The sequence below is a fragment of the Chroicocephalus ridibundus genome, chromosome Z, assembly GCF_963924245.1.
Source record: "Chroicocephalus ridibundus chromosome Z, bChrRid1.1, whole genome shotgun sequence".
Classification (NCBI taxonomy): Eukaryota; Metazoa; Chordata; class Aves; order Charadriiformes; family Laridae; genus Chroicocephalus; species Chroicocephalus ridibundus.
In genome coordinates, this window is record NC_086316.1 from 45,860,364 (window position 1) to 45,881,623 (window position 21,260).

General features: G+C 38.0%; 1 protein-coding gene across 4 annotated transcripts in view; it reads left to right on the top strand.

Moving 5' to 3' along the window:
* PRUNE2 (prune homolog 2 with BCH domain) overlaps positions 1–21,260 on the top strand; it is a 146,766-nt gene that overhangs the window by 22,053 nt on the left and 103,453 nt on the right. For all 4 annotated transcript variants that reach the window (XM_063319587.1, XM_063319589.1, XM_063319588.1 and 1 more), the window contains exons 2-4: positions 11,043–11,147; positions 11,609–11,811; positions 13,150–13,313. In XM_063319587.1, coding sequence (XP_063175657.1) covers positions 11,043–11,147; positions 11,609–11,811; positions 13,150–13,313 — 472 coding nt within the window. The remainder of the gene's footprint in view (positions 1–11,042; positions 11,148–11,608; positions 11,812–13,149; positions 13,314–21,260) is intronic.

The following is a 21,260-nucleotide window of genomic DNA, read 5'->3' on the forward strand; positions in this document are numbered from 1 at the left end:
TATTTTAGTACATTGGTGGCACTAGATCACTAAGCCTTTAAATGTGATTATGAGGTTATTTAATGCAGTCAATAGTGTGCTCAAAACACAGCAAAAATCTGCAGTGAGCCAAATGGTATCAAGGAAATATGTTTGAATGCCTTCTTAATGCTTCAAGGATGGATGGGGAAGTCTGATTCAGAAAAGGTTCTGGGTAATGTTTATGCTGAAACATACTTGGTGACCTAAGAGCAATTTGGAAAGGTCTGTGGAGGCTGCTTGCCATCACAAGAAGAGAAATGTACCTCGGAATGTGGAATGCAGAAAAGGCAAAATACATGATGTGTCAAATATTATTGGCTTCTGAAGTAATGTACTGGCATTAGCTGATGAAATGGAATGCAGGATCAGCCCTTAAACATCAGCACCACATTGATACACCACTTCGTCTCTGGCAGAAGACAGCCAATCCAAAAGAGAACACAATTGACTGGGAAGACCCCAGTCATCTCAGCGTGTGTGAAGGTCTGGGTTCAACAATACTGACGTAGGTGTTGGGTTATGCCTTTTTGATTGTGCTGGAGGGGAGTGTGTGTTGTCATGGTGGAGAACAGCTGAATTGGATTTCTTGTGGAGACAAATCGACCAAGGGGGTTTCAGACAGCTCCAAAAAGGGCTCAGTGGCTTATTGTATTAATGACCTGTTTGGATTTCATGAGCAGACTCGAAACTCAGACACAGCCCAGATGATCAGAGAAAGAGGATCACTCCATACACAAAGATTTCTGATGTATGGATTACAACCTTTGCATATGGATTCAAGAGGCACCACATCCTTTCTGTCCCTGGCCTGAACCCAGCTTAACTTACTGAATAAATTACTTCCAAATTTCCACTGTTTTAATGTCACCCATGTAAAATAGATTATTAGACATTAAAGCAGCACAAGTTCTAAGTTTATTAGTGACTAGACGTACGCTGTAAGGTATATGAATGTTAAAAGTAATACAAGAATGTGATTATGCATTTTCTCTTGCTCAGATGCAATACATATATCGCTCTGATATTAGTTTTACGGTGAGGGCAATTCAGGGATCTAAACAGTATAGACACAACCAATTGCTGTATGAATAAAAAAGCAATGCCTTCTCATAATGGAGCATATGTTTCTATTCTCATAGCATCCCAAATAAAAAAATAGTTTGTTTTTGTAAAATCAAGTTTCATTCTGAGCGTTCGTTTCTTAGTGTGCTGTGATTTCACTAACAAGCACAGTGTTACAAGGTAATTTTTAGTCTGTGCTCAGCTTCTGCAGCAAATCAACACAACATCTATCTCTCACAAAGACACTTGGACTTAAACATGTTACAATAATAGAATTCCCTCATGGAAGAAGAAGCTGCCAATAATAAAAAAGGGCTTTGGGGAAAATTCTTTTGGGGAATGGTGTTTGCAGCAGGCATAAAGGACAGTAGAGGGGTACTTGTTAATTGGTTTCTGATTTTCAGTGTGGAAAAAGAAATAATGACTAAAATAATACTAACGTAAAAAACAAAACAAAACAAAACAAAAAACAACGCTGCATCTCTTCTGAGGCAATCTTACCAGAGAAAGGGGGAAAAGCATAAAACGTTTTAGAATTATAGTATGAAAAAACCCTGGTGAACAAGAAAGGCAAAATTGAAAGTGACTTTGGCCTCCTGATCATCTCGTCTAGCTATGATTTTCTGTCTCAACTGAAGGTGTGTAAAAAATACATTTTAGGGTAAGTCACTGATGGGAAAATGGTGCCTATGATTTTATTGTTAGCATGGACTACTTTTTTGTCTTGAATCACTTAAAATAGAGTTCATGATGAAGAGGAGACAGAATTTTACACAGAAGATCTGAAACAAAATGAAAACGTGAAAATGTAGCTATGCATAACATTTGTATTTGTGTGCAGTATAGTCACAAATATTATCTATAGCACAGTGATAAAAAATTAGAAGAAACATTGAGATTGCAAGATGATACAAATAAAAAAAAAATGGAAAGAACAGAGTGAAACCTGCTTATATATTGTCCATATAAACACAGAGAATTCAGTCTCATTATATGATCACTAATGGTATTTCTACTGGGCTGTTGGCTCACTTCTGGGTTTGGTCTCCTGTTCAACTTGGTGCCTATCTCCTAAGGGCTACATTCACTTAAGAAACATGAAGCTCAACTCCAAAGGCTGCTGTAGAGCACAGTGTTGGTAAAGTCTTGGTAAATTTATTTTCAGTTGCAAAGTTCCTTCCACCGTTTTAGAGAAGCAGCTAAATTTCTTAAACACTCTAAGGTCAGATGTTAAGTCTGTGACAAAGGTAGGTAAGTGAACTGTATTATTGGAGTTGAATTCCCTTGCCTTCACCAAAAAAAATCGCCTTTTTTTCTCGAGTACACTTTCTCTTTGCTCTCTGTAATTCATTTAACTTCTGCAGTGTGTGATGTAGGGGATTATTGGTACCAGTTGTTTCCTGAGACACCACAGAACCGATACAATTAATATAACAGGGGCACTCTGCTCCTCAGTTAAATGTGCTCCCTACTTTTAACTTATTTGGTTTTAACATCTCAGGGGGCACCTCGATCCTGTAGTAAGCCAAACAATTCCTAAAGGAGATAAATACTATCAAGTCCTGTAAACTGATAGGCACCCCAGTCTCACCTTTACATGTTAAGTGGCAAGTGGGGAAGGAGTTGTATAACTTGAGCTGAAGATTCAAAGACATGCTGTGACTGGCTTTAGACACTAAAGATAACCTGGAATAGGAATATAACTTGCTCTTTTGCAGAGCTGAAATGCTGTATTGCTGGTACTCATTTATTAGGTGAGAGCATCAATTTTCATAGAACCCATTAATTTGAACAACAAATGACTTAATGCAACATAAAAGGAAGAGGGGAACTTTGATTTTTACTTTAGTAACTTCTATGATAGAGAATCCTATTGACAGGCTGTTGAAGTACTGCTGATTCACGCTTAAGTAATCATTCTGCTGGGAACATCTTCCTTTTTTAGCCATACAAGAGTATATCCTGTTTTGTCTTGGCAGGAAGAGCAATGTGCTATCTTTACTGAGCCTAAGGTCATTTAAATAAGTTTTTCCCCTCCTCACTTTGTTGATCTTGTATCATAAAAACTTAGATTTCTTTAATTCCCTACGACAAAGAATATTTAATGGCTGTCCAACTTAATGGAAGTTTTACCTTGATGTAACAGCAAAATTGGTATCAGAACATGTGGTGCCAAAGTCATGCTTCCAAAATGTGGGCCTGTGTGTGTACCCTATGTATGACCCAGTTTAAAAACCCAAACTACTGGGTATACCATATACTTATACCCTATGATCCAGTAGAAGTGGTGTCTCAAAAGTTGGCCCTAAAGGCAAAAATTTGGTGAAGCAAGAGAGTGTGAACATGTAAAGCTTATAAAACATGGTGGTAAATCAACACCAAACCAATTGATGGAATAAGTCTAATTTTAAAAGCAGCCAACAAGATTTTGATTGATGTTTTTAATTCTGTGGTGCTTCTTTGGCTATCTAAATGGCATCTCTGCATTATTTGACTACTCCAACTATTCTTTTTCATATGAAAATTGCATGTAGAAATCATTGTTCAATTTTATTTTTCTCAATGTAAATAAATGTGTGTGATAATTTAGAGAGAAGGTATTTCAAGAACAGGCAGAGCAGTCTTGCCTGCAGTTATATTCTGTAAAATTAATTAAAAAAGAATAGATAGTAGATGTTTGCAGTTGATAGAAATTCTTTTTTGAACAGTGTGAAGTTTGTCTATTTGCAGAATGCAGGACAAAGGGCAATGGCTTTAAACTAGAGCAGGGCAGGTTTAGGTTAGACATTAGGAAGAAGTTCTTTACAATGAGGGTGGTGAGGCACTGGAACAGGTTGCCCAGAGAGGTGGTGGAGGCCCCATCGCTGGAGACATTCAAGGCCAGGCTGGATGAGGCTCTGAGCAACCTGATCTAGTTGAAGATGTCCCTGCTTACTGCAGAGGGGTTGGACTGGATGACCTTTAAAGGTCCCTTCCAACCCAACACATTCTATGATTCTATGCCAAATCAGAGCCTGTTGGTGATGCAGAAATATTGAATTGAATTCTCAGCAGCAAGAGCTGACCATGCCAATTCTTGATTAGAAATGACTGGAAAAGAGAGCTCCTGTCTTGTGGAAATTCCAGGAACAGTCTGGGGACAGGACTTTGTTGTCTGGCTGAAATGCCAGATAATCAACCTGCCTTATTTCCATTACTAATTTTGAAAGATCAACATACTTCTATGAAACAGTGTGATTTTGGGAAATGGAATTTTTAAATAAAACTCTCTTTAGCAAGCTCTTGACTCTTAAATATTGCTTTTAAAGTATTAGCTTCAGAGGACCAATAATGCTTGTCCAACAAGTCTATGTTCAACCGCCTGTGGGAAGTGCAGTCACCATCAGAGAGGGGAGTGCAGGTAAGACTGGGTAAAATATGTGTAGCAGTTAGGCCTCAGGTAAGTTCTATATGCGTGACAACTAAGGTGCTAAGACCTTCTCCTAGTCTTTGTTACAGACTAGTCATAGTCTTTTGTCATCATTCAACACAAAATATCAGATGGTATTTTATACCTATCCAAACATTTCTGAGGGCGGCATTGAATTTTTATGACTGTTCCATTTTTGTTTATCTTTTTCTGTAAGGCTGTGTCTCCCATACAAAAGCAGATGGTGTGGATTTAGAAAATTGCCCTTTTGTTTTATTCTCTTTTTTTTTCCTGCTAGTGGGATTGATGTTTGCTGTAAAACCTTTTTTTTTAGATCTGTAAGTAAAGCAATATTGTACAATATAGATCCAACGGGTAGTGATAAAAATATGGCATGCTTGAAATTTTCTCTATTAAATTATGTTCCTTAGGGAAGAATCCACTATGTAACCATGTCTTTTACAAATATTACAGTAAACCAGAATGTATATTACATACTGTACATGATAAATATGATACTGCAGGGGCAGAGAACTATAATAGTTTTTTGTCTGTCCTCAAAAATAAGAGAAAACAAAGATTTATCAGGATGAGAGACCATCTTTTTTTTTTTTTCCAGGCCAGTATAAAGCTTTCTTGTGAAAAGACTTATGAAATATTAAGTTAACTTGAACTTTGCATGAAATATTAAATTAACTTTGCCTTGGCTTAAAGCCATTTCTTTGACAACGGAGAAAGATAATCAACTTAAAAGCACTGAGGCCTATGGAAGTATAATGCTGCCTGATACTGTAAGGCAAATGCAGGACGTACTCCAAAATGACTACTCAATAAATTGTACCTCTGGGTTGGAGGTACATTTCCAAAGCTACTGAGTAGGTACAAAAATCCTCTCTTATGTAAGTAAATAACTTACTTAAAATCTCAGTTGCAATATTTATTACTATCTTGTCCTTGGTCCAGGTAGTTAGGCTTTTTCCCCATGCATCTCCAGGAAAGCTAAGTATGTCTGTGCAGCCATGCTCCCTTATAAGCACTTCAGCCACAAGGTTGGAAAAGCTTTCAGCGTTGCATCAGGCACAATGTTATTATGTGACTCTTCAGCTTCTTCTTTATTAATATGCTTCTGTTGAGCCATATAGCTCATTCCTTCAAAGAATTGGTTTCCTTGACAAGTATTGTCACATCCCATGCAGCAAAATGCAGTGGTTTCGTTGCAGTTGAAGGACAGAAGATCCATTGAGATTTGAGGCAAAAAGAAAATAGTGTCTCAGAAAGCAAGGCTGTGTGTAGCTGTGTGTATGTATCTGTGTTTGTGTGTGGAGGGTGTGCATGAAGGAGGAGGAAAAGAACGAAAATTTTTGCCTTGAAACAGTGAGAGTTTTGAAGGGGTTCCTGTTTATGCTAGAAAAAGTCTTCAGTGTTATCTTGGAATATCATTTCATCTTACATATTAACAGAGGAAAAAAGGAAGAGACAATGTGATTTTTTGAGTGGGATATTGTAGTAGTATGTCCTAGCCAAATTTTTGCAAACCTGATTGTCAATATATGCAGTATGTTTGAATGAATCAGCTGTTTGATGCATTTAAGAGTCTGTAAAAGGTATTTTTGACTACAGTTGCATAAAGATAAAAGTTGCCATACTAATCCTTTTATGTGATTAAAGACAACAAAACTGAGCAGATATGAGAGTTTCTTCTCTGTATGTATCAGAAGAGATCTCTTACTAGATTGCAGAAGTAGCTTAATGTTTATAAATCTCTTTTTTTGAGCATGATAAATGAATGTTGATCTGTGCAGGTCTGAACTGAATTGAGTTATCCTGACTGATGCTATCTGAGAATGACATATCATTTCTTTAACTCATTTTTCAGAGGCATCCAGTGTTTATACATTTTACAATTCACCTTTAATCTAGCTAAACAGCCCCATCAGCACTAAAAGAGATCAGTGCTCTCTTATGTAGTTTAATTTCTGAGTTCCGGTTTCATCATCAACTTCTTAAGTTTTTTAATTCTTAGAGATATTGAGGGTTGATGGTTCCTCTCAGGTTTAGCTGTGGTAGCTGCAGGAGTTAATTACGTTTTAGTCCCATTGCAGCAAAGCCTCACAGAGTTTATGGATCTAAAGCTTTGTGGGTTTCTCTGCTGGGGCCTTTGCTTGGAAAGACCTGGAAGAGGAAGCCTCACATCCATGTGCCTGCTTTTGTCCTAGCTGGCTGATTAGAAAGCAGTAGACTAGTTGTGTCTGAGATGATGGACGAGGAAGCAGTCTCAGACCTGGAAGGTAAAGAGTAAGCTTGGATGGCCCTGGGAGGGTATACTTCAGGGTTGCTTTTATGGAGAGTATACTGTTTGGAAGGTTATTATTAATAAGTAATAGTAAGATACCAAAAAGCCATTCAGGGAGCTACACGTGAGGAGAGGAAATGCTGGTGAAATCATATATCTTGGACCTGCAAGAGGGGAACGAGAAGAGAACAAATTTTTGCGTAGGGAATAGAACAGCAGAGATCAGGAAAGCTGAAAAAAAAGATATCACTGGTCTTTAAAACAGCATGTGAGGACTGTCAGTGGCAGGTGTATCTTGTGCCTTGATCTTCCAGAAAAAATACATAAGAAATCAGGTCACAACAAGAGACAGTAGCTCATGCTGGTTTCATGTTGGTTTCTGAACCATGACAGCTATAGAAGCTGAGGAGACAGTTCCCCAGCCGCAGAAGAGGTGGTACCAATGTAACAGAGGAAACTTTCCACATGTCTGGCAAAGCTGAAGATGTCACCGGAGCTAGAGAATGCCATTTCTTTTATATGCTCTTTGAAAACCATTATGTGATATGATAATTGAGAGGGATACTGTACCTTTGTTCCAAATACACAAAAAAGGCAGCATGTCACAGGGAACACTTGTTTTGTGCAGTGTTCTGTTTACATTATGGATAAGTTTGGATTTAAGCCCTGGGAGATGAAAACAAAGGTTGTTTTGAGGGTTCCATTGATCTTAAAATAACATTTTAATCAATATGAAAATTTTTTCGTAACAATTTATTCTGTTATTCCTCTTAACATAACTTCAGATCTATTGGTACCGTCCTTCTTGCTGTCTTTTGGTTGCTTTAAAAGTTGGAGTAAGCAACATTGTGGCTATAGACTACAAGATCCGGTTGTTCCTGAAGGAGTATCTCATGATTTTTATCCATGGATGGTGGTGTCTTTTTGCCAGTAATGATTATCAGAGGAAGTGATGTCATGCAGAAAGTACTGAGTTCTACAACTTCTAAGATACTACAGATTGAGGGTTAAAAATGTTGCTTTCATAGTCCCATGTTAGAATTGGTAGGCGGCACCCATTTGTGCTAAGACTAATGTTTGCAGCTCTCAGGCCGTAGCTCCTGATCTATGGTTTGGTGTTACATCCGTCTGCTCAGGGGAGTTGCTGCTTAGCCTGATGGTTTTAATCTTCCTGTTAACTTTGCCTGTAATGGGACAGCACATACTATGTGGATGCAAATACTAGGATGGGACTTGCAACTGTGGCTGGCGCAGATTGTCTGCAAGCCTGATCTATTTCTTCCTATATAAAATTTATGCTGTTTTCTAGATATGTATCATAGAATCATAGAATATGTTTAGTTGGAAGGGACCCATAGGGTTCTTGAATCCAGCTTGTCTTTGGGAGAATGCATTACTTGTGCGAATAAGAATATTTGTTCAGAAAATGGAGGATTTCATTCAGGAAAGTAATAACAAACATCATCTTGTGCTTTCTAGTACTAATTAGGAGTGGTATTTTAGGTTGTTTTTGTTATGTTTTACTTGCTTTACAATTTTCCAGAACTACAGGAAGAATCAACTGTCCAAAAGTATTCCACATTCTTAATACATATGTCTACCTATTTATTTTATTAGTAATAATTAGTTTCATAAAAAATTATTTGGTATTGGAAGGCTTTAACGCTTCTTTAAATAAAGAAAATTCTTCAGACTTGTAAAACAAGATGTGGACTATCACTTTTTTCTCATCAGTGTGTCTTACATCATCAGAATGTGAAGTACAGACTTTCTTTGCTGTTGGTTCTGGCCAGTTTTTGCCTTGGAATCTGTGAAATAGATGCTTGAATTACTTACCAAGAGGGCTTACAGGTTGACTTTGTATTTTAACATTAGTAGAAAAGCTGTCATATTTTATTAGAAAAAACCCATAGCAAAAACAGTTTACCAAAGGTCACCAAAGAGAGATCAGGGAGTGAAGTGGCATCGTTGTGTGCAAATGAACTGATCCTTACTCAAGGAGAGGCAGAGTGATTAAAATAATAAATTGTAGTGGACGAAACAGAAATATATCCTCTCTGGAGTGACCAGAGAAAGGCAGTGTGCAACAGAAACCTCTGAACACCTTTAGAAATTTGTTTTCATTCCCTTTCCTTTGGGAAAGAGTTGGCAGTAGCTAGTAGGTTACCTTGACTGCATGTTTATCTTAGGCAGAAATATTCTGGAAGAAACCAGCAGTTGTTTGGAGGGATAGTATGTTTACAGCCTGACCAAGAAATACACCCTCTCCCTGTTAGTCTGCTTACTGTCCTATTAAAAACTTAGTTTACTAAGCTCCATCCCAGAGTTCTTGTTCAGCTCTTGAGAACAGTCCAGGGAGATGGCCTGTCCTTCCACAGTCTGTTCTGGTTCATATGCGTTGATGAAAGTCTGGTGTGCTGGAGTTAAAAAAGATCAGTCCTCAGATGGCTAGCTGACCTGTTTGGATTACGAAGAGATGGTCTCCAGAGCTTTCTTGCTCCACTGTGTTCTCTTTGTGTTCTGCTCTTTATAGCCATGCTTTTCTCATTTCTTCAGAAGTCAAGTGTAGGGTTCAGAAACAAAATGTCTTAATTTTTCAAAAGAAAACACTCACGTACCTGTTGGCATGAATAGGTCTGACATTCACCACAGAAATTCAGATGACTTTTGAGGATCCTTGCTCTATGTGGGATAGATTTTGTGGAATATGATCAACAGTAAGCAAATGGTTTTATAGGTACAAAATACGTAGCAGCATCAGATGGCTTGAAATTTTTTGTATTGCTGTTTGCACTGGATTCCTAGAGGTGGGTGACTTTGTAGATTTAATAATCAATTTATCAGTTCATTCAGTTTCCTCATTTTTCAGGGTTGAGTGATTTGCTATGCAGTTATGATGTACCTAAAGAAAAAGACTTCTATACGCTGAATAATACTGAAAAAGGATCAGCTCATGAACTTTATTTTCATTCCTTGGGGTGGCTGATCAATCAGAAATGCATGTTACAGAAGAACAATGTGACAAAAAATATACTGAAAAGAGGAAAATGAAGACAGTTTATTGCTGCATTTAAGCCTGCAGCTTAAATGAACATAACTGTTCCAGACTTCGTACTTTTCAGAAAGCTGTGTGTCTTTCCAAGTACATAGGGAATGGAGAATAGGTGTCCTGGTTTTACTACCCAAAGGTATTTTGATGGCTGTGTTCCATATAAGGGAAAGAGAACTAAATTCCTTCCTTATATCCAGATGGAGGTAAGATTAGACACAGAGAAAAAAGGTTGGTTTAAAAAAAAATTCACATTCATAATTATTGAGGATAGTATACTTCTTTTGAAAGATTAAGATTTTATTTTATATCTTATATCCAGAATCCTAATTCAAAGTAACTAAATGTACATCAGCCTGTATACGACAACAACAACAAAAATGGTTAATTGCATATATTTGGTTCTGTTACATCTACTTAGTGTCAGTCAGATATGTTTCTCAAATTAAGAAGCATAGCTCATTAAAAGAAAATAAACTGGAATGTTTCCATGCAGCTAGCTTGACATTAACGATGTGCACAAGAGAAAAACGTCACCTTACATTTTGTTCGTGCAATTGTGAAGGCGGCAGGCACTTCCCTGCAATATTTTGCTTTCACACAGTTGGTCTGTCTTTTCTTTTCCTTGTGTTTGGAAGGCTTCTAATTTTATTAAATGCAGATCAGACTCAGTTCCCTTTGCAAGTGAGAACATCTGAAAGCTCTCAGTGCTTCACCAGGCGTGTTCAGCTTCTGAAGAGTCAGAGTGAAAGCCACTTACTTTGTCTAGTTACTGATTTCAGCCAAGAGAAGAAAAATGAGAAAAGTAAAATTACAACTTGATATATATAGTTTGCTCTGTGTATTTCCATGCTCTTTAGGACTGCTTGTCTTGTTACATTTGTGAGGTGCTTTCAAAAGCTTTTTCCACATATACATGAAGCTGCTTGTCTGTTACTTTGCTGCTAGGGGCTGTCAGTTTAGATCTCGTTTGGGTTCCAAATGGGCGTCTCTTATGAAACCCAGATTTCTTGGCTTTCTTGGGTGCTGTGAAGTCAAGGAAACATGCCTGATCTCACAATAAGTGCATTCCTTCATCCAGTGGGGAAAATCGCCACAACTGAGGGCAATGCCTGATATTTAACTTGTCTTTTGAAGAGTCTTTGTGATGGGGCTTTATTTTTTCTCACCGTTGTCACTCATTGCAATTGTCTTCTAATGTGTTATAGAACAGGAGCAAACGCCTGGAGAAAGTCCATGTCGTTCTTGGGAATAAATCCTGTGACTTGGATTCACTCATTTCTACTCTGGCCTATGCCTACTTTCTAGACAAGGTAATGGAAAAACGGTCTTAACTCATTTGTTCCAGGTTGTTACAGGCATCTTATTAAGTCAATTAAAACATACTATAAAAACGTTATTCTGGACAATGACTTTGTCATAATCAGCAGTGAGGTTTTTAAATAGAAACAATCTACATTTATTTTTATACAAAAAGCAATGAGTGGGTATAAGCTGGCTTATTCAATAGCAGTAGAAAAATCAACCCTGTACATGATTCTTTCTCCTTCTTAGTTTCCCAGTGATTCTGTAGTGATTCTGATCCCAGCAAACAGAAACAGAAGAACAAGAAAAAAAGGAAAAGATGTTTTTAAAAAAATTAAGTAAAAGGGGGGGCAGGGGAACAAACAGAAAACTCGGACTGTTTCTAATTGCTCATTCTGTTAAAACATCTTCCTAGTAAAAAACAGATCTTACTATATGCCTCTCTGACAGATGCACACCTATGTTACAGGTCAGTCCTCCTGATGTTCTTTGCTTACCCGTGTTGAACATACCAAGAAGAGATTTTAGCTACCTCACAGAGACAAGATTTATATTGGAGGAGCTGAATATCCCGGAGTCATTCCATATCTTCCGAGATGAAATCAATTTGCACCAGCTGAATGCTGAAGGGAAATTGTCTTTAACACTTGTAAACAGCAACATGCTGACAAGGTATTGTATTGTATGTACAACAAGATGGCTTATGCGTATGCGGGTTTGAGCTGTTTTAAAAATTGTATTTTACATTTTTTCTGCATTAATATTGGTATTTCTATGTTAACACAGCCAAAAAAAAAAAAGGAAGTTAAAATATATTTTGTCTCCCATTATGTCCATTAAATGTAACAAACTAAATAGTCGTCTTTCTGTCACTTTTAATGGAACTCCCTTTTTTAAGGACCTTGTATTTTTACACAACTTAGATTAGATATTTTTAATTTAATTTAAATAGTCTGGAAGCTTCCTGTGACCAGTAAATAAGAGATCAGATTCTTTTCCTGCTGCTTAGTTAGCTTTTGCCAAAGGCATTAAGACTCTTACATTGATGTGGAGATGGCCAGCACACTTGCGTATGTACCGTTAAGATGGCTGCTAGATTATTGCAGTCCATACAAACTGCAGCATTTGTCTCCAGATGTTCTCAGTGCCAGAGTCTTGGAGTTGCTCTGTGGAAGACCGTAGTTCATATACCCATCCCTAAGGGGGAATATTTACAAGCCTATAGTGAGTCTTTTATCGGAAGCCTCCTTATAATGGTCTGCCTGTCTTGCCCACGATCAAGGATGCTGTTTACTTCCAACTCTCTTTAGAAATTAATTTAAAATAGTTGTGCTATGGCCCCATCCCACACTGGAGCATTTGTAGATTAGAATAAATATAGGGAAAATCTAAAATGAGACATGCATAAATTTTATAAGTATTTATTCTTTAACAGCAGTCAGATCAGTACGTCATTCATTTTCAAAGAAAAATTATGAATAAGATTTGCTTTTTGTTTATTACTATCCTTTCCTGTGTTTCTCCCTTCTAAAGAATTATGATTAGCATTTTAGATTATTAAATATAGTTTGGCTTTGTTATTGCTATTAGAAGCAGAAACTTCAAGTGTCTAAATTAAAAAAAAAAAAAAGGAACTTTTGTAAGTTTTCAAAATGTTCAATGGGGAAGATCCAAAATCTCCCTCATAGAAAGAGTGGTATTTTCAGTACATGTAGAAATATTTTTCTCAAATTATTAATTATAAAGATTTTGATAATGGAAATGTAAACATTTAAGTCTTAGTACTTAGTGATGTATCAAGCAATGAAACCACTGTGAACACTTCATTAAAAAAATTATGGTTTTAGGACTTCATTGTGACTTTATTTAGCTTTATAGCAGACTTCAAGTAGCAGTAACAATAGTGTTATAGTCCAGAATTTAAAAAAAAAAATATTTTTGCACTGTTTCACTGTGTTGTCTAAGCATCTAGAAAGAAAAATATATATAATTTTTAAATTTGCTTGATAGTGAGGATAAAAGTTTGGAATCAGCTGTTGTCAAAGTCATCAATCCAGATGAGCAATGTGACGGCAGCCTGGAGTTACAAGCGTCTTCTTCCTCTTTAGTAGTAAAAGAGATTCTTCAAGAGGCACCAGAGTTAATCACTCAGCAACTGGCTTATCTCCTCAGAGGTGAGAGATTACTCTTTATATTAAATACTGAAAGGTTTAATGGAGTGTTTCTGAATCTGCTCATGCAGAAAGAGTGTGATCCATTCTTTGGTTAACAATCCCTTTAAAGACCACGGGAAGCTTCATAAAAGAAGCAGGGAGTAAAGAGTTTGTTAAAGAGTAACATTATATTGAATATTAAAAATGTGCATTTAAAAATAGGCATGAGAGGTCTTTGCTGTATCACTAGACAAGAATATTAAATGGAGCTGTCGACACACCAGCTGGGTAGCTGGAAAAGCTGTGCAGTTCGTCGATTCAAGGGGATGTGCAGTGCTGCCAGTTTGGCTCTGCCTGCCTGTGGACAACAATATGGATTGGAATCTAATATTTACATCTTAAAGCTTCTCCTGATGGCGGTACCTTTTTATAGAATGGTGTTTTAATGGCATGTTGCGAAACTTTTTGTGTTTAAAAATACTGTAACAAAGTCTTCATTGCACTCATCTTTTCTTTTGTATTATATGTCCAGTAGAGTATAAAGGGTGGGGTTTGTGTGGTTTTACCCCAGCCGGCAACCAGGACCACGCAGCTGCTCGCTTATTCTGCCCTGGTGGTATGAGGGAGAGAATCAGAAGAGTGAAAGCGACAAAAATCGTGGGTTGAAATAAAGACAGTTTAATTGGTAAAGCAAAAGCCATGCACTCAAGCAAAGCAAAACAAGGAATTCATTCGCTGCTTCCCATGGGCAGGCAGGTGTTCAGCCATCTCCAGGAAAGCAGGGCTCCATCACACATAACGGTTACTTGGGAAGACAAACATCATCACCCTGAAGGTCCCCATCTTCCGTCTTTTTCCCCCAGCTTTACGTACAGAGCATGACGTCACATGGTATGGAATAGCCCTTTGGTCAGTTGGGGTCAGCTGTCTGGGCTGCGTCTCCTCACAGCTTTTTGTACACCCCCAGCCCACTCACTGGTGGGACGGTATGAGGAGCAGAAAGGCCTTGAGGGCTTAGCAGTAACTGAAAACATTAGTGCGTTATCAACTCCAAAACATAGCACCATGTGAGCTGCGAGCAAGAAGGTCAACTTTGTCCCAGCCAAAACCATGACAGGCTTCAACAGTCAGAAGTATTTTCATTTCTGTCTTCATAGTTCATTGTTTATACTAGTTTCCTCAGTTTATTTGTTGCAGCAGAACTCTTTAGTTGGAACTGTTAAATGCCCTTTAAAGAAATTAATGCGGACATGTTTAATGAGGATTATGAAAACTTGCCTTCATTTAGATTTCAGAAGCTACTGGAGTCTTGGCTTGTCATTGTATTCACCATTGCGATAACTAATGTAATGAACAGGTTATGAGAAATTACTAACGCTAATTTTTATTTTTTCAATATTCCCATAGAAGAACCATTAACAATGACACAGCATTTAGCACGCTCCTTTATTGTCTTGCCATGCTAATAAGCTCCAGTAAACCTGCCATGAAGTATTTTTGTAAGCTCCAAATTTCTGTTGAGTAGCTATCCAGGCATCTAGGCAAATGACCAAGCATAATAATTGCTTTTGGAGGGAGAATCAAAAAAGGCTTTTGGGGATCTCTCAAGATACCTGTTTGGTGATGGAAAGAGTCAGGAGGCAGTGCTCTGAATAATGAACAAGAACATGTTCAAGTACTATACATGGTTCTAAGTGCCTGCATGTTTTGGCTCTCTAGTCTGTATCCAAATTATAAAATAAAGTGCTTTTATTAGAGAAATACTGAAAGTGTTTGCATCAGAGATAGCAATTCCAGTTTTGAGGGACATAGTAGCTAAAACTTTTTTATAAATTACTAACTTCATTTTAATTATGTGTTTAATTATGTATCCACATGTTTGAGAAACTTAGTGGATATAGGAGTCCCTTCATACCTTCTTTTGTATGGTATGAGAAGTGATTGACAAAACCTAAACTAAAAACCACAGCTGCATTTGTGACTTCATGCTTTTCTACTTCTCCCAGCAGCGCAGTTTGTACATATACAAGGCTAAGGAATACGGTGAGTTCTCTTGTCCATCTTAAAATAGAAAACATTTTCAGTACTTAAGAACCTTCCGTTGCGAATTCAGAAAAGTCAGTGAATCCCATTACTGGTTTTCATAAGATACAAAAAACCCCAATCCTAGATATAAACGTATGTAGGTGGCAGATCAAACTACAGGCAGTCTGAAAATAAAATATCAAATAGAATCTACGCAAGTCAAGCTTTTGTGTTTTTCTGTATATATTATGGCCTTTTGACATTGCCCATGAAGTATAGCTTTTGAAATTCATCTCACTGTTGAGCATAGGAAATAAAGGGACCGCATACCGTGGTCTGGAAGGAGGGCTGGCTCCTTCATTCCCCCTAGCAGTGGATGCGTGTGTAGAGGCTTGCAGGATGGCCCCTCTCTCTGGTGGCACTCCACAGGCATAGAGCCAATGAAAAGGTCCCAGTGGGTTTTCCCCACTGCTACGTTACTTCCAGTGTAAATCTGTATATTGTTAGTATGTATAAATTTTGGAGGAAGTTCAGAACAGAAGGCCAAAGTGGAAGTCAAAGTGCTAAGCATTAGGATTTTATTTTCATAAAACATCTGAGAGATACTAACATCTGAGTCTCTGAGCTGGGAACTCATCTTTCATTTTCTGCCTTTCCAGTGAGTATTTTGCTAGAAGACTTGTAAGATAATACAAATATCTCATGTTTTAATAATTATCCCATAGTGGCTGACAGCTTCATTTGTTGTCTCTTTTTCAGACATCTTTTTTCTTTCAGTCTGTTAGCAGTTTTTTAAATCTTAATAACAAAGGCAGATGTTTATAAGCTGCCATATTTGAACTTTGAACAAACTTAACCTGCTCTTCGGTGTTTAAAAAAGAAAAAAGTCAAGAGAAAAGACTTGTCCTGTGAAACTGAGCATTATTGATTTAGGCAGTTTAATATTTAAGCACTTTTTTTTCATCTCAATGCTTTCCTGGTATCTTTGTCTGCTCTTCAGACATGCTATAAGTTAATTCTACCCTTGGGCTTTGAATAGAGCCTGCTTGGAGAGTCAGAGCATTTGTACAGCCATATTTGCCTTAAGTTAGAGCTTGTGCTGTTTCTGGATTTGTGCCAGAAGCAAACAATTATAGAACCTGCCAGAGTCTTGGGCCTGTATTATTTTATTTCCCCAGAGATGTTTACAAGGGGACTGTTGCCAAACTCAAGATCCATTAAACTGCTGAATCATTACATTTTCTGTTGCAGCCAGCTGGCAAGGATGTGATTCCAAGCACTCACTGTCAGGTACCTTGGGTCAGTGCACTCTCAAAAATGCCTCCTTATGTTTATTTGTATAAGGCCTTGAAGGATGCCACAAGGTGCAGACTGCAACATGTAAATAGAGACAGATTTACAGCAAGAGCATCAGCATTTTTTTTTTTTATGTTAATCTGCTTTTGCTAGTTATAAGCGGCATAGTTGAGGTCTTTTCGTGCCCTGTTGGGGCAGTCTGACTTTCAGTAGAGAAGATAAGTTTGTTATTCTAGCCACCCAGACAAATCTTAAGAAATGCCCTTTTAAGGGCTTTGGGAATTATGCCAATTTTTTTGTTTTGTTCTGTCTTGTACGTTGATCAGATGATTCACATGTTCCCTAACGGATGCATCCTTAATATATATGCCAGAAAGAAAGGAGCACTTTGAACTGCACCAAGTGCTGCACTTGTTTGGACTGATACTTTTGGATTTATGTATGGAAACAGTTTTCTTGGAGGCAATGCTTCCCTCCCCCACAAATTACATTTTATTCCAGCTTTGTGGCTTTCCTGCTAATTACTATGAAGACTGCTTGCTTGGGTCTGGTTTACAGTTTTGGTGTGTGGGGCTTTTTGGGGCTGGGGAGTGTTGAAGTATACTTTCCATGAGGGACTGTTGGTTTTCCCCTTTTCCCTGTCCTTTATTTTTCCAGGTCATGGAACAAAACCTCAACAGGAGAAATGCCTATATTTTCATTGTACTGTTTCTCTCAGCCATAAACTTATAATTCAGGAGATGCTTGTGCTGTTCTTAATGTTTTCCCAAAACGACTTCTGCCTTCATTAGATCATGTTTAATATTAATGCACAGCAATTGCTTTTGGCAAAACTAGTGCTCCACTTCCAAAATGCTTTGCAAAAAAGAATAAAATGCACATTTTTTTAAAAGTCCTAGCCTATTTTCTAGTGACCTCTCCTTTGGAAAAAAATATCTGTAATGTGGTGTGATGTACACAAGAAATAATATTGAATTTTGTATTACCAATTATATTTTTTTTCTGTGCTTGTCAGCAGACAGAGCAGCCTCCATTATGCTTTCAGAAACCCCGCGGGAGTTGCACTAGCACTCAGTAAAATCTGCAGGAGATTTCTGAGTCCTTGTATCTCTTTTACAGCAGGTACTTAAAACAGAGCACATGACTAAATGGACTACTGACCTTTGGCCAAGCAAAAGCACCTTGAATGAACTGTTTTTCTAAACTACCTGGAATCTTAACCTTCGCAGGGATGCTGGGGGATGCCTGGGAGAGAAGACGTCTGTGCTTTTCTTTCCTGCTGATAAGCATAGTATTAAAGAATGAAGGAAGAATAAATGTTGATCTTAGGGCTTGCTGACACCCTATTAACTTAAGAAACATACTTTCCTTGCTTTCATCCTAGTAGAAAAGTTAGTAGTTGCAAGCACTACAGTATTGCGGTAAGAAGTGGGAAAAATAGCCCTTTAAAAACCTTTCTAAGATGTCTGCCTGTGATGAGGCATTATTTCAGGCTGACTGCATTTAATTCTTGCATTCAGTGATAAATCCAAAAATTTCCGAGTTTGCTTTGGTCTTTGAAGATGTCACCCCTGATGAAAATGTGCAAAGGGGTTGACCCTGAGGTGAACTGAGCGGTGAAAGGCAAAGGCTTCCAATTAGGTGCTGCAGTACAGTGCATGTCTAAACACATTCTGATTTTACAACTTTACAGTAGTGTCTGTGTCATGACAAAGGTGAGATCAAGTCCAAGAAGGCCTTACCGTTGAAGAAACCAATAATTTGTCACACGTGTGAAAGCAAGAGACAGATGCATTCTGGTACCTGTAGAAATGCGTGGTAGGCTGCCATAGTGTGTCCTAGGTAATCATTCCATCCCTGTTGATTGGGGAATAGATATATAGTGTAAGAGTTGTCTTCCACCAATCCATGTGTCTAAGAGGATTAAACTAGTTTTATTGGCATGAGCAATGCTGCTGCAACACTACAGTAGAACTGCTTTGGTGTGAAAGAAATCCATGTATTATTTTAGCAAACAGATGCTTATGATGAATTTTGGTGCTTCATTGCTGCTGTGGTTCAGGCAATTGTTAAAATTCCATCCAGATACTGACCTGGCTACTAGAACCTGTCTTTGTGTAACCACAGCTTTCTGCTGCCAGTTCTCCTGTTTCCTGCAGTTGGGGAAATGTGAGACGCTTCCTCTTCTTCGTTCAGCTTCTTTCCTGTCTTGCTTCCCAATACACTTTTGCTTGGCTCTGGAAGGGCTGGGCTACATCAGGCTGGGACCTAGTCAGTTTAGTTTGGTGGCCCAGCCCTGAATTTTGCAATAGAAGCTGCCTGTGCTGGATGGGAACATCACCTGTTTGAAGCACTGAGATAGGAAAAAGGGTAATTAAATAGTCTGTTTCATTTTATTGTAATAGTTTGGGAATTGTTTCTGTGAGAAATGGGAAAAAATAATTTTCCTGAAATTCTGAGACTCAGAAACTACCTTAATTTGACTGTTCTGTCTGGTTGAGCTTTTATTATGTTTTAAGAAGGACATAGTTTTGCATTTCTCATATAGTTTAGTTGAAATCCAGGACTAACTGGATAAAAACTACGGTGTGGTTATTGCTCAATTCAAAATCAATCCTGTAATTAGTCTGGAATAATTTGTGGTATATGGAGCTAAAATGAGTCAGAAGTTGCTGACCTGACATCAGACCCACTACATAGTAGTTATTTCTGCATAATTAGGCAGACAAGAAAGCTCACATCATGTTGACTTGAAAACTGTTGGGCTTGATTGGATATATAACTCACACCTCTCATTTTACTGCATTTTCCAGTATGTTTGTGTGAAGAGTTTCTCTTCTTGGTCTTCCCCAAATACTCTCCCCGTTGTGTGACAGACATGTTGTGTGTCTGAGGAGCTATGCAGATGGACAGACAGCCTAGTTCATCCCAGTGCTGCTGGGCGGCTGTACGTGGTCTGCTGCAGCCCGCCGCCATGATTGTAGGTAATTGCATGATGAATTTGAGCAGGCATTGTAGGTCCAGTACTTTCTGCTGGAGTCTCCATTTCCTTTCTGCGTCCATGAGCAATTTCCCTGTCTGCTCCTGGAGGAAGAAAAACAGGTTGCTGAAAAAGCAGGAGATTGCTGTTGCTGAAATAATTCGCGCAGCCTGGTCCCTGAGCTGCCGTTCATTCAGGTGCAGCTCTGGTGCTGACCAGGAGTGCGCTGTGGGCCGTCCGGCTCCTTCTGGTCGCTGCCCTTCCCAAGGTATGCACAAAAGTGTGTAGCACAGGCGCTGTTATCTCGTTAGAGGTGGGAACTACGCAGGGATGGTGTTAGATGGATTATCCTGGAGGCTCCTGATTGAGAAACTTCTTTCATATAAAAGGGACCAAAAAATAGGCCTTGCTAATATATATAGATATCTTGGGTGAGATATAAATGTCTATCTATATATCTATAGATATATATAGATATCTTGTGTGAGAGATATATATATACACACACATACACACACATATATATATACCTGTAGACATCTGAAATCTGCGTGTTGTGGAGCCATGATATATAGTTATATAGTTAGATATATAGATATCTTGGGTGAGATAGATATATATACACACACACACACACACATATATATATATACCTGTAGACATCTGAAATGTGATCGTTGTGGAGCCATGTTTTGTGTACCTAAATTTACAAATGTCAGTCTGGGTCAGTATACATGGTTTTCATGCAGTCTGTATTTCTTTAATATTTTTAATGCTATCAATGAGGAGCATTGTCAATGCAGGAGCATTGTCCTAAAGTGTTGGTAAAACTGACATAAAGCAAGAGACGTTGAGAATTAAGAGAATATTGGCAGTTACAATATCTGTAACAGAAACACAGAATGGAATTTCATATATGTGAATTTCCAGAAATGATTATCTGATGGGGAACAGCTTTTGGCTTGTTAAGCATTACTTGTTATTTAATCCACACAGGATCTGTCTAACAAGGAGGTGTGTACTCAGCGTGGCAACATTGTCTTGTGTTGCAAGTGCTTTATGAATTTTAAAGAAATGAATTTTAAAGAAATGCTTTCTGTTGTTTTATGTGATGACAGTGTAGGAGAAAAATGGATACATACTAGATGTTTTTGTCCCAGTTAGTCTAGTGAGATTGAGGGTGGTCGTGTACAAGTTTTTCTTGTCCTCTCTTGGCTCTGTGCTAAAGCCTAAACATTTTGGCTTCCAGTAACTATCTCATACTATTGTACTGATTTGCGCATTGACCTAGCATGATGCAATGCAGTCATGCACTTGTTTGAAATCCCTGTGCACAGTACAGTAATAAATAATTTCAATGCTGAAGTACAACATTTTATTATCCTTAATTTAGTGTGAGTAATTGGAAGCAAAGGCTATCTTTGGGTCTATTAATAAAAGCTATCCCAGTCTCCAGGGAATGAAAGGGTCACTTTAAACCTTGTGAACCATCAGGAATGTTTCACATCCAGGATGGAATATGTGCAGCACATAGTTATCTGAAAAGACATCAAACTCACCTCTGTATTGTTATAGCATACCAATTATGGTGAAGTTATTTATTGCATTATGTTTCTCTTAAATTTTAAAATTGAATGCATCATTTTGTTTGGCTGAATGTGCTGTGC